The sequence below is a fragment of the Gobio gobio genome (genome assembly GCF_949357685.1).
Source record: "Gobio gobio genome assembly, chromosome: 11".
Classification (NCBI taxonomy): Eukaryota; Metazoa; Chordata; class Actinopteri; order Cypriniformes; family Gobionidae; genus Gobio; species Gobio gobio.
In genome coordinates, this window is record NC_137104.1 from 24,101,757 (window position 1) to 24,116,276 (window position 14,520).

Sequence of the window (14,520 nt, forward strand, 5' to 3'; positions counted from 1 at the left end):
CACGAACTTCACATTCAGTGTAGGCTAGTACATTTTTAAGCTTTATTTTCAACCTCTTTTCATGGGCTACAATTTTGTTGTTGTTGTTGTGGAATTTATAATTGTAAACACAGCCATGATAAAGCCTGTAGCTAATGTTTTTCTTTGACGTTATGGCAGTCCACTCTGCTTAATGTTTTTTTCCCCAGAATGTAGGGTTGGGTATCGTTTGGGTTTTTTTCGATTCCGGTGCCAAACCGATACTTTTAAAACGGTTCCGGTGCCTAAACGGTGCCTGAACCGATACTTTTTTTTTTTTAAAAAGGCCACAAAACGAGGTGGATGACATTAAATGGCTTTTTATTTATTTATTTTTTATTTAAATTGAACCATTTATTAAAAGTTTAATGTATACTTAAATGTATGAATATAAATAAATACAAAACACAATTTACTTATTTACAAATTATAATTGACTTATTTACAAATTCACAGTAAAACCTAAGCCACCTAACCCAACTACAACAAGCCTAATATAACTCTTAATTACAATAATAACAGCAGTAGTCTGTATTCTTGGTATGCTACTAACCAGCTTCGAGCTTCAGCTCTTTTTTGAAATATGATCATATTCTCTGGCTAAATATTTTAGAACACATCGCCTTAATGTTTCCATGGCGACGCGTCATGTTTCTCACATGACACACAGCAGCCGCAATAGCGCTGACAGCTCAGCTGTATCGGGTTTATTTCGTTTTTTCTTTTTATTCAAAATATTCACAAACTTCTTAAATGTGTCACGAACTATCTGATGTTCAAATGTGTGAGTTAATGTGTGTTAGTTGATCTATAAAGCGTAATGGGCGGCGCCATGTTAGTTTGCGCCTCAGAATCGGATCTGTCGGATTTACAACACTTGAGTGCATTCTCGTCTCACGAAATACATGAAAGTAAGTGACCAGTGAACTGGAAGAAGAATAGAGTAAACAATATAGTTACTATATAATGTGCATGTATCTGATGTGAATAAAACATGTAACGTTAGTCAAATTATAATCGTCTGAAAGGATTGTCATAGCCGCTTTCATAGACATCAGTGTGTGTTTTTTGCTAGTAGCTACTTATGAACATTTAAATGTCTGAAACCTGAAATAAACATGATGTGGTTGAAAACACTGAATAGTTGTCATGAGTTGTGATGTGACCAGCGCTGAGCGTCTGTCTCTGGCTCAGCCAAAGCGCGAAAGCACGTTTGAATTTTGGCACCGAAATGAGGAACCGAAATCTGCGTTCTGATTCGGTCCGGTACATACCGGTTATATAAGTACCGGTGCCATATTGGAACCGGATTTCGGTACCCAACCCTACCAGAATGTTGCACTCCTGTTTGTCATTGTGCACAAAATAAATCATCAGAAATATTGCTGACTTGTGCGTCTCAAGCGCCCTCTTTACTTTCATCCTAATGCCCGTTAGTTGTCCGTGGATTGGCGTAGGCTATATTTAGCGTTGAAAATGAAAACGTCATTTAAAATCGATTTTAGAATCGATTCAATGAACACTTGTGTCTCAAAAATCGAACAGGATTTTTTTTACAAAAGTGACAGCCCTAATTGGTATCGGTGATCGTATATGCCAATAGTGCTTCCAGTGATCGTAATCTATGACCGGTCTCAAAAACCCTAATCGGAGCACCCTTAGACAGCCCCGCAGTGCCACAAGGTAGAATCAATGCAACTCACATTAACTATGAACATGCTCTACTAATGTCTGACAAGAAAAGAAAGCTTGTGACCTTTATTTCAATATAACGGTCGCTTGGTTTATGCTTGCTATACAGGGTTTCTAATGCAGGATTTTATAAGCTGGGGGGGTCACCCGAGTTCTCTTGTAGCTCTTTTTCACTAGAATAGTTCACGTACTAGAGCCAGAGCCTGTTCTCGGCCAGGCGAACTGGAGCCTGCATGTCGCAAACTGGCCGTGCATTTCCACAGACTTAAGGAATGAACAGCGACACTGCAACATGTTGTTTACCCGACTATAAACAGTCTAAAAATCAAACAGTACACATCCTGGTGTTTGTGCAGGCAGTGCAGAACTGCACAGTACCAGGAGTGTTTTTAGGGTATCGGTAGCTTGCATAAACTCCCGGTACAATCATCTGTCCTTTTTGGATATACACTGAATCTGAAACCATTGATTCACTTGCTCTCTTCCACGCACATATTTATATATTTAGATATAAATAGCAATGTGGTGCAACGTTATTACATTGCTCAACGAGATTTGTCTGCAGTGATAATGCGCAGAATGGTTCAAGAACGTACAAAGGCTGGGAACCTGCACCGGAACAATGTCATTTGAAAGGGGGTTTTGGAGAGAGTAAAGTCCACTTTATTCTAGGGAACCAACTATGAGGCCATTCACACAGTCTGGACCTTTTTTATTGTTTATGCACTACTTCCTGGAAAATGTTTTATGCTCACAAAGGCACTATTTATTTAATCTACAATAAAAACAGTAATAATGTAAAATATTATACTTTAAAATAAGTATACTTTTCCATTTGAATATATTTAAAATGTAATTTGTTACTGTGGAGGCAAAGCTGAATTTTCAGCATCATTACTCCAGTCTTAAAAGTGTCACATGAATTATCCTTCAGAAATCATTATAATATGCTGTTTTGCTGCTCAAGAAATATTTCTTATCAAATGTTGAAAACAGTTATTATTGAAATGTTATTATAACTCTCCTTTCTCTGGTTCACCCGTATCTGATGTTTGGCCCTCAAGCACAAATGCTTTCAGGACAACACACAACACTGTCAGTGTGTAAACTAGGGCTGTAATCTCCCAGTCGATTAGTCGATTATTGGTCGATACGTTCTGGCTCGACCAAAATTTTGATTGGTCGATTATTTGCAGCGTTCATTTAATTAGTTTTTGCCGCGTTCATTTAATCAGTTTTGCCGCGCCGCGTTCATTTAATCAGGTGGAAAGCACTAATTGCTAATGGGGGTGTTTTCAGAGCACCCCTGTTTCACAGGTATCAGTCTGCCTTCAGAACACCCCCATTGTTTTCACTTCTTTTGGATTGGCCCAACCAACTGGCGAAGAGAAGTTTCTCGCCGGTCCTTTTTTTTCATTTCCCGCTGGCTCAAACGCACGACCATAGCGGTAAACTTGAGGAACGCCCATCAACATACACATGAGGGGAAGCATCACAACACCACGCTTCAGTCGTGCCGCAAAAGTGGATCTGTACTGTCCGTTTTGCAGCGTTCATTTCATCAGTTTTGCCGCGTTCATTTCATCAGTTTTGCCGCGCCGCGTTCATTTCATCAGGTGGAAAGCACTAATTGCTAATGGGGGTGTTTTCAGAGCACCCCTGTTTCACAGGTAACAGTCTGTCTTCAAAACACCCCCATTGTTTTCACTTTTGGATTAGCCCAACCCACTGGAGAAGAGACAGATTGAAGAAGGCTAGTTTTCTGTAACTTATATTATTTATTTAATTGTGAGAGCGTTTTTTCTGCTCTTGATCTGGCTTGTTTAATAAATATTCATTTTTTATTAAAGTGGACGTGCCTTTTGTGTTTAAGAGTAAAAGCTTTAAGTTAATAGTCTATTCGTGTCTCAGCCGAGAAGCTGAGCTCAGCTGAGCTCCTAACGTTCGAGCTGCACAGAGCGGCTGAAATTATACTGTCTGTCAGTTAGTATAATACATATGACAAAAACAATTGTCTAAATTATGTTGCATATTCCTCAAAAGTTCTTGTGATGATATTTAGTTGACAATAGTACTATATTTTGGGAAATCATAGGCTATGATATTGCGCAGGTGCACGTGATGCAACGCTGTCAGAGCCGACAGACTCGTGTGTCAGACTCATTTCAGAGCAAAATAATCAGCTCAAAAACTATTTAATATACTGCAAATAGCCTACTAGTTTTTTATGTTTATTTATAATTCATTCATGCAGACAACAAGGCTACCAAGTATTTTTAGTCGATTTTTAGTCGAGAATTTCAGGACTTCAGTCGACCAAGACTTTCTTTGGTTGATTACAGCCCTAGTGTAAACAAATACATGCAAACTTTCTTGATAGGAGTTGCACTTATTCATTTCCAGAAATCTCTCTCGGTTTACCCCTCAATGCATACCACAATATATAACTGCAACCTGCCGTGACATATTGACTAGTTCTTGTTTCCAACATTCTTGTACATTCGTGTTTAAAAAAATACCCAGAAAAAGTACATTATTTATCTAATTGGGAAGAGCTCTTAGTCAGACACAATACTGCTTCTGGGAATACACTGTCCTGCAAATTTTTTTCCAGCCTACTTCAGCACACCTGCCTCTGTATATTCAAGTGATCCTGAAGAGCTTGATTAGCAGCTTCAGGTGCGTTTAATTTAGGGCTATTCGATAAAATTGATTAATCGATAATGAAATAATCAACAGCGAATTTGCTTATCGATTAGTCGCGTCCATGCGCTGTGCTCGGAAACCATCAGCCAGTCACGTCGCTTTACAGTAGTGAATAACCCATTTCTGTTTCACGTTTTCTTTTCTAGTAAGCAATCAGCTGATTTTAGTTTTAGAATGTAATGTTTGCATTTCAACCCTTTTTTCTTATAAATGTACAGCATATCCTACATAGATACATTCACTGTATTTGTTTGTTTTCATAGGCTTTATATAATACACATTGCTTAGAGGATGCGTAATATATCCTGCATTGGGCAGGATGTGGAATAACAATTAAATACATTATTTTTAATTTATAATAATTTTGATTTCTCATTCGATTAATCAAAAATATTCAACAAATCGATTATCAAAATAATTGTTAGTTACAGCCCTAGTTTTATTAGGGTTGGAACTAAACTTTGCAGGAGAGTGGGTAGCCAGGAGCAGGGTTGAAGACCTCTGCTCTAAAGTGATAGTTATAATAGTGCCTACTGAGAAAATAAACAAGTGTGAATGATTATAAAAAATAAAATAAAAAACAAGAGAAAAAGGCAGCTCAAAAGGTTGTGTTATTCAAACACAGGGCACAGCTGGATGCAGATCTGTGCAGAGATGAGTGCTTAGCATGACAAGATATGCTGCCAGGCTCTCCAATGGCCTGATAAAGACTCCATTCAAAGTGACAGTGTCACCAGTGTCAGGCCTTCAAAAGTGCTGATCACAACACAATACTGTGCCTTTGGCTTGTATTAAGCTCAGATGACGTCCCAGACAGATTTGGCTTAGAGTCCAAGTCGAGCAAAAAGAAAAAAAAAGCTGAATCCCTGTCCAATATCACAGTGCTCATTGTAATAAAGTTACAAGTCAAAACTCCCTGGGTCCTTTTAAATTAAAACCTGTACACCACAAAATTGCGTGGACAACACTGTTATTTTGAACTTTCTATTCAAAGAGGGGAAAAAAAATAATAAAAAAACATATCACAGTTTCTACAAAAAAACATTAAGCAGCCCAACGGTTTTCAACATTGATAAGAAATGTTTCTTGAGAAGCAAATCAGCATATTTCTGAAGGATCATGTGACTGAAGACTGGAGCAATGGCTACAGAAATCAATGGCTACAGAAAGCAATGTGTATTATATAAAGCCTATGAAAACAAACAAATACAGTGAATGTATCTATGCAGGCTAATGGCTACAGAAAATCTACAGGGATAAAATTACATTTTAAATGAATTCAAATAGAAAACATTTGAAATTGTTTTTTTTTTCTTCTGTATTTTTGATCAAATACATACAAGCCTTGGTGAGCATAAGACTTTTCAAAAACACAATTCTTACTGAGCCCAAACATTTGAATGGTAGTTTACATGCACTCAAATTTAAACTAATCACGCATCATGCATACTCTGACAAAAAGATTAAGGCTGTAACTCGACTATGTTAAACCTGGTGTAGCTAAGCTTGATTATAACAGTGCATGTAAACATACATATTGACACTTCTAAAGTCAATTTAGGCAAGATGCTGTTTATAAATGCTCATAGAGACACACAAAATGACCTCTACTGTTTCTAAGACTTGCATGTCAAAACAAACAGCCCACAAATAAGCAAATACACACAACATGCAGACATAGCAGCTGTGGCAACACAAAGGCAGCTGTAGCAACATCACAGCCATGCAGTTAACCAAAGCAGCGATTTAGACCAAACCAGGTAAAAAAAATAGCAACAGGATGTTAGCATTGTCAAAGTCCCTTTAAGGCAAGTCATTTCCCTCGGTGGCCATCTTTAGAAACGCCTCTTGGGCAACTATTTCAATCAAGTGCAGCTCCTTGAATGGGGAAACATCAAATTCTGCAAATCTGTTCACCAAGCTTAAGATTAAAGTTTCATATGCTCAAATAGCATTTCAAAAAAAGCTTTTTCAGGCTGAAGCAGCCAATGCACATCCACAGTCGTAAGCGCGTATCTCAGAACACTGACTGTTTATACAGAAACCAGAGCTTCTAACGGCAGCAGCAGCAGTGACACAATGACTTATTTAGAAGGCGGGACGTATTGTGCATTGAACTCTCCCCCATTCATAGAAATATAAGTGCACCGTCTTTCTACATACACTGAACAAAATTATAAACGTAACACTTTTGTTTTTGCCCCCATTTTTGCACATTTTAGAGTGGCCTTTTATTGTGGTCAGCCTAATAGTGAGTTCACACTAGAGCCCTGCGCGGGACTGTTTTCTTCATCCCGCTCCCGCCCACACCCGCCGAATTTCTGACCATTACCGCCCGCTCCCGCAACGTATGTGTTACACTCCCGCCCGCTCCCGCAAAACTCTGAGAATTTATTCCCGCACAACAATAGAGGTGCATTGATTTTGTGTCTTCTCCCGTCCCGCAGGAAAAAAAAACACGTATTTGTATTGATATTATTAAAGAGATTCATGGGGTTGTTTGTCTCGTTTCCCTGGCCTGCATGTAAAAAAAATAAAAAAATAAAAGACAAAACACAATACATTCAAATATAATTTCGTTTTTATCAAAAACTTTGCACATAAAAATAGACTGCTTTTCAAAACAGAAAACAGAAAAACAGATTGAGAAACAATTGAGAAACAGAAAACAGATCCCAATTCGTCGGTCAGTTCCGACGTACGTCGAACGTGACCGACTGAAAGGAAACCTGAGAAAACATGCTTCAACAGAACGTAATGTGAACACAAAATAGCAAACGGACATTTAGAAACAATCCATTTCCACTCACTAAACTTCTATGTATTGTTTGTCAAAAACACCAAACAGTCAACTTGACCTGCAGGGAGTGCTGAGCGTTTTTGGTGAGGTATGATCAAGTAGCTATGTATTTGCCAGCTGCGCAATATGTGGATACATATAACGTTATACCGCATGATTTTGCCTACCAAAACAATTGAGAAACTTCTCCAAATGTCAGACTTTCCTTGCTTAGCTTTTGTGCTGTAAATACCTCGTTTGAGGTTCTTTTCTACATCATCTATTGACATCTTCTCCATCATGTCGTTAGGCAACCTCCCTATCCCGCCGATTCCTGTAGTGTTTTTTTTAGCCGCCCATTCCCGCCTGCAGCAAAATTCAAACCGCCCGCTCCCGCGAGATTTGCGTTGGGTCCCGCGGGACTCAATCCCATTGCAGCCCTCTAGTTCACACCAGATGCGAACGAAGCGTTTGGCGCGAGTGATTTACATGTTAAGTCAATGCAAAGACGCGAATAGACATCTGGCGGATATTCGCGCCGCGTTAACCAATCAGGAGCTTGCTCTAGTAGTGACAACAATGAGGACAAAATCATATGTGGATACCCGGAGCTGTACGATACATCTTCGTACTTTATAGAAACAGGAATAAAAAGGATCTTGCTAATTAACTAAAATAGAATTACTGAAGAAAAACTGAAAAATAAATTAATAAAAACTATAAAAGGCATAGTCAGGGTTTTTCCTGCATAGAGAATTATGAGGCGGCCGCCTCCGTTAAATTTCGTGCCGCCTCTGTCTGTCGACAAAATTCAGACAGGCAATCACTTGCTCAGATTAGGCCTGTCGTGATAATTAAATAATCATCAGAAATATATATAGTCACATGATCCTTCAGCAATCATTATTATATTATGATTTGCTGGTACAAAGTCATCTAAAGCCATTCCATAGCTGAATGTGAGGAACAGAATAATATTCATATCGTTATGTTAAAGTTCAAGGAAACTCATCTTCCCTCTGCTGCAGCTGTCAATCATTCTCCGTTCAGCATTCAAACTGCCCGTTGCGTTCGGTTACAACAGTCAGCCGCTGCACGGTAAAACTCACTCCAAGATGATATATTCATTATAATATTTGATCTGTAAATAAATGGCTGTTTGCATAAAAATGTCTATCGTGCTGGAGTTAATCTAGCGGTTTCTGAACTATGTTGTGCTCGCTACCGGGTGACAACACAAGGACTATTAATTAGCATCACACGCACAATAACTGAAATTTAAAACTGTGAAGAAACAAATAATCAGTAAACTGTTGGACAGATATACATTATAGACTAGGATTTGTGCGCTCAACATCTCTTCTCTTTGTGCCGTGATTTTTTCAATGCGCGCTCTGACTCTGCTTTAAGCGCATCATTCTGCAGCCGGGATGCGTATAAGCGCATTGTGCCGCACTGTTTTGAAGCGTTTCATATATTTTCATAAGTATGTGCGCTGAAAGATTATTAAAAGCCTTAAAATCTCTCGTATCTATCATATCTTTGTTGCCCCATTACAAAGCTGCACATTACGTTTACAATAAACATCTTGTAATTTGATATTATTTGTGTAGGCCCATATAATTATCTACATTCATATATAAATATAAATCTAATAATATCAATTGTTTTTCATAAATGTATTTTATAAGAACAAAGTAATTTGTAGCTTTTTATCAACATGTTTAGACTTTATATAATTGGCCCAAATATTTTTTTCCAGAATTACTTTTTGTAATTGCAATTTTTTTTATATATATTTGTCATACCTCATGATTAAATATTTTTAATAATTTACGGTTTTCTCTATAATGATGTAGTGTGTACTTATTGGATTCTGGATTGTGTTTAACAAATAAAAGTGACCATTAGTTCCACAAGCACAGATGTAGATATTCTATAATGATAGAAATCTGAATGATACATTTATAACCCTTTTATTTTGCCAGTTTGTTGTGATTGTTTCAGTTATTTACTGAATTAAATAAATATTTAAAGGTGTTCGCTTTAATCTTACACTGCAAAGTGATAACTTAAAAGGAATTAAATTCATAATTATTTAATGATCGAAGCACACAAAAAATTTATGACAGCCCTAAAACTGACAATTAATTGGCAAAATCGCGAGACGCGGGTCGGCTGGGCCAAGCAGGATTTTACCACCTCCGCCTCATTTTGAGCCAGGAAAAACCCTGCATATTTATAAAAATAAAAAAATAAAAAAGACAAAACCTTTAAAATTAAGATGATATGGAAAATATAAAAACAAAAACTATGATAGTATCTCAACAATACTAAAAGAGCACTGCTGTTGACCTATTTCTGTTTTGACCTGGCACTGATTTCATGCATGTCTGAGCTTGGACAGCTATGATGTGTCCATGCTACAAATGTTTGCAGAAAGTCTGCATATACACTACTGTTCAAAAGTTTTTGGCATTTTTTTTTTTTAAAGAAATTAATACTTTTATTAAAAACAAGGTCACACTGGATTAAAAGTGACGGACATGTATAATGTTACAAAAGATATCCATTTCAAATAAATGTTCTTTTGCATAAAAAAAAAAAAAAAAAAAAAAAGCACTTACCCGCAGTCCGGAGCAGGACACCAGCGGCAGTCAGGGTCCGCCACCAGCCAGCGGCGCAGCATGAACTCCTCGTACTTCTCCATGAGTACGCGGTCGTTGAGTATTATACGGATATCATGAGGGTTGAAACGCTCCGAGCACTCTGGGCAGCTGATGTTGACCCTGCTCTCAGATATCTCGATGCGTAGATACTGTCGGAGGCAGTCGGCACACGAGCGGTGGTGGCATGTCATGATGTCAGGGAACCGGTCTCTGGTGTGGCGCAGCAGGCACAACGGGCACTCCAGTAGCTCAGAGGTGGAGGCTGAGGATGAGGAAGATGAAGATGAGGTGGAGGCCACACCGGGTGCAGAAAGTGCAGAGGCGTGGTCCTGCTGCTGGCACATTTCCGAGTGCACACTCTCCACACTGGCGATGCCATCCACTCCAGCGGCCAGTGCCCGTGATTTGCGAGATTTGGGGTCCCCACAGCGACGACGGAACAGTGATCGCAGCGAGATGCGGCGTTTTTTAGGCGTCTTCCGTACTGAGGGCAGACTGACAGATGAGGCGGCAGAGGGGAGATCCCTCTCGGACCCCTGCTGCTGATGGTGCAGACTCATTTCTCCAGAGGAGGCACTGTGGTTTCCAAAGGACTGGGAAGCTTCTACAGGGAGGGCAGGGGAGGAAGGGGAGGAAGAGGAGGAGGGGGAGGGAGGGGAGAGAGAGGGAAGGGGGGACAGGGTTTTCAAAGGGGAGCGCGAGGTGTTAAGACATGGTGGTGAACTCTCTGCAAGCTGCTCCCTTGAGCCAGGCAGCTGAAGTTGGGACACACGTGTCAGTTTGGAGTCACCAGGCTGGATCTCGACCTGATCTGTGAGAGAAACAGAGACAGCAGTAAGACAGACTGCACATCGTACACAGTGGAAGACAGAAGACCTCATTTGAAATATTTTGTCAACAATTCTACATAACGTATGTTTTTATGATTTCAATGCATTTTATTTTTATGTTCTTGTTAGGGGTGTGCCGGTTTCAGAATTGGTGATGACGGTTATGATGTGAGTAAAATGTGACGGTTCGTAACATAACCGTCGTCGGGGGGGGGGGGGGGGGGGGGGGGGGGGATAAACGAGCAGACACTGATTAGCTACTTGCTATAAGTTTATTTCTATACACACAGTAAACAAATCCTTAACAAAAAAAAAACCTTTGCAATGAACATGGTTTGTTTTAAATAAATCACACACAGTAAACTAATCCTTTAAAACAAGTAGGCTACTTAAAGGTCCCATGGCATGAAATTTTCATTTTATGAGGTTTTTCAACATTAATATGAGTTCCCCTAGCCTGAATATTGTCCCCAAGTGGATAGAAATGTTGATCGGTGTAAACCCGAGTTCTGGCTGTCTTTCTCTGCCTTTGAGAAAATGACAGGCCAGACGAGCCAATCCTGAAGTCGCCTGGTTTGACGTCCAAGCAGGAGCGGTTTCCTCCCTTTCCTCCGCCCAGAGAATCTGGCACGCCCATGCAAACGCTCGAGAGATCATTCCTTGTGAACGAGTGAACGCTGGCAGTTTCTCAGTGTTTGGATGTACAAATGAAAACAGAAGTATTTTTTCAGTTCCTTCTGATCTGTGATCAGTAATTTCTGATGTGTAGCTAATTATTTATTATTCGTGCACACAATGCGGCTTCTCTCTCTCCCGGTGTTTTCGTGTTTTCTATCTTGTGAGTCAGTGTTTTTGTACGTCCTCGTCGCGTCTATCGGTTCTAAAATGTGCATACAGTCTGGAGTTTCTGCTCAACATCGGCAGAGTCAGATCTTTAGAGATAAACTTCACACACGCCGAAGCTCGAGCTGCACTGGCCGTTGGCCTTCAACATCCCCGACCCCCAGTACTGCATCTGGCCCACAGCGGAGGCACCAAACGCGGCGTGAGATTAAGCAGAAGGGGGGTAAGCGTGAGCATATCTGGGCTAGCCAGCCTAGCCCCACAATAAACTGGATTACATTCGATTACTGCTATTGTGTCTTTGTTTGCGCTGTGTACTCAACTGACGCTTTTATTTTATTTTAAAAATAATGCTATTATCAACACTTACTTTTAACTCGTTCATCTCGACAGCTGTAATGGTACTTTGCATGTGTTACAAAGTTGGTAATACTGATGAAGACGGACTCGGTGTGACTGGGACTCGTGTTTATTCAGAACTCTCAAATACAAACACAATAAACTCGCGCTGACTGACAGCGCTCTCATAACTCAGTAGTTACTATAAATAACTTTGTTAGCAATCGCTGATCTCCGTCTCTGGTACGTTAGTGATGTCCGGTTCGCGAACGATCTTTCTTTTGAACCGGTTCTTTTTAGTGAACCGAATCAGTTCACCAAATCGGACTGAATCGTTCTAAACGGTTCGCGTCTCCAGTCAGCGCTGATCCATAATTTACTAAAGTTACTAACTTTCTGACATGAGTGACAGTCCCTCCGACTAGAAATAGACTAATAACCTGAAGTATATGCTGTAACTACGACAGTTCAGACATGCTGAGAACTGATGTGAAGTGAACTCAGGTCCATCCGTCTCTCTGGCAGCAGCTCGCGCATGCTCGTGCCTCGTAGACCAAGTTAAACCACGCCCCCTCCGCTCATTTAAAATACAAAGATGTCAGCCAATCACAACAGTGGCCGTTTTTACTGAAGTCTCACAGTAGACACGCCTCTTGAAGCAGGGCATTCAGCCACATGGCAAACAGCAATATTGAAAAAATGCCTTTTATTTCTAAATTATGACATTTTATGATGTAAAAGTCATACTAACAATATAAGTACACCTCAGGAAACATTATAAAATAATAGAAAAATGCCATGCCATGGGACCTTTAAATTCTATAAGAGCTGCATAAAAATGAATGAGTAGCCTAGGTCTAAATTACAAATGATAAAATCTACATACCTTTATCAAAGAAAAAGAAAAAAGTCGAACAACGACTGTTGTGATAATACCTTAATTAAACTAATTAAATACAGGAAACAAAACAAGTGCAATGACATTTTAAATTCCTAATCTATTTCGACTTCCAAGTTCCGTGACAGGAACACCAACATGTTCACTTTACTCGGTTTTAGTGACTATCTGACAGGGGTAGCTATGTTACCCGCAGTGCTAAAAACTCGCTCTGATGCTGTGCTTGTAGCACAAATACACATGTATTTACGTGCCAATTTTGCTAAGAGTGGATAGCGTGTTTCATTGTCTCTCCACCATGCTAGTGGATTAGCGGTTGTTCTTGGAGATAGCGGGTTAACTCCGTGTCAGCGCGCGCTCTGATCGGTAAAGGGGCAGAGATTTCAGACCTCCGTTTATTAAGGAGATCTCCAAGATTTCTCTTCTTGGTAGGGGGTGGTGCACAGACCTCTCCCGAATCATCTCCAGCAGTAGCAGCCTCCGAAGCACCACTAACTCCGCCTCCGTTTCCCTCGTCAGCTGAGGGAACCTATCTAAAAAATGATTTTATTTATTTATTTTTTTTATGTTTGTAAAAAAATATTTTAATAACACGGTTTTGGCGGTTATAGAGTTCTAATGACGGTGTTTAACTATAACCGTCGGTCTCACGGTTATATACTAACCGTCACACCCCTAGTTCTTGTAAAGTTCTTGTAGCGCGTGTCTTCTCCAGGTCGTGCTTACCAGGTTGTTCATAAAAGGCGAAATGTGTCCAGATGTCTGCTTTTAAAGTAGTTGGAGCATTTGAATTACTCACACTCACCTCCCTCTGCCATTGTATGCTACCGTGACAACGCACGCACGTGACAAATGACAGCAGAAAAGCGTCAGTACATTATAATCGGTTATGGTCTATTACTGAACCGATACCGAATCGTCCTCGTCTGCATCGCAGAAACAATTAATTTCGACACCCCTAACACAAAGACGCCAAAACGACTCATAAATCAACCGCTTTGACTGAATAAACCTACAATTACTAATCACAACGTACATAGAACAAATCAAACATTATCCTTCCTGAGTGTGTGTGTGTGTGTAAACAACGCGAATGTACTGTGTGTCTGAATGCAGCGTGAGATCAGTGATCGAGAGACCCACATACACGGTTTGTTGTATCAGACACTCACGCACTTACTGTACGACTTCGGTACATCCCCAAAATTGCACAATCGCATAATACGACGTGTTTTAAAGCAAAGCACACTGGAACAAACAATTCACAAAAAAACGCAATGCGAGTCTCTATTCTCTCGTCTGTATATGTCTGATGTAATCAGCCTGGAAATTTTCTCCTACCAGGGTTACAGGTGCTGTAGATGCTCAGTGTGATTGTGATAAACCCCTGAGTTTTAACATCATCTAACTGCGTGACGAAAATTACGTTAATGACGCAGCTTCACGTACTATTTATTTAACTTTAAATTAATCGCATGCGTTAACGTGTTAACGTTGACAGCCCTAATATTTACACAAACAATATAAAATGATGTTACAAAAAAGAATTGGGTATGGAAGCACTCATACATACTTATGCAATACTTATCATAGCAATAGTTTGGTTCAGGAATTTCATGTGAACAGCAAGTTTAAAGGTTGAAATTGATTCCTGCTGTCTGAACACACATTAAAACACTGCCAAGATGAGAAGAACTGACTCAGTGGAAAAGTTGATGAAAGGCTGAAAACAGCAAGTTCACAGTA

The 14,520-nt window shown here is 39.8% G+C and overlaps 1 protein-coding gene across 6 annotated transcripts in view; it reads right to left on the reverse strand.

Moving 5' to 3' along the window:
• Nucleotides 1–14,520, reverse strand: part of rnf19a (ring finger protein 19A, RBR E3 ubiquitin protein ligase) — a 57,664-nt gene that overhangs the window by 14,728 nt on the left and 28,416 nt on the right. For all 6 annotated transcript variants that reach the window (XM_079829517.1, XM_079829515.1, XM_079829518.1 and 3 more), the window contains exon 2: nt 9,823–10,675. In XM_079829517.1, the coding sequence (XP_079685643.1) occupies nt 9,823–10,675 (853 nt within the window). The remainder of the gene's footprint in view (nt 1–9,822; nt 10,676–14,520) is intronic.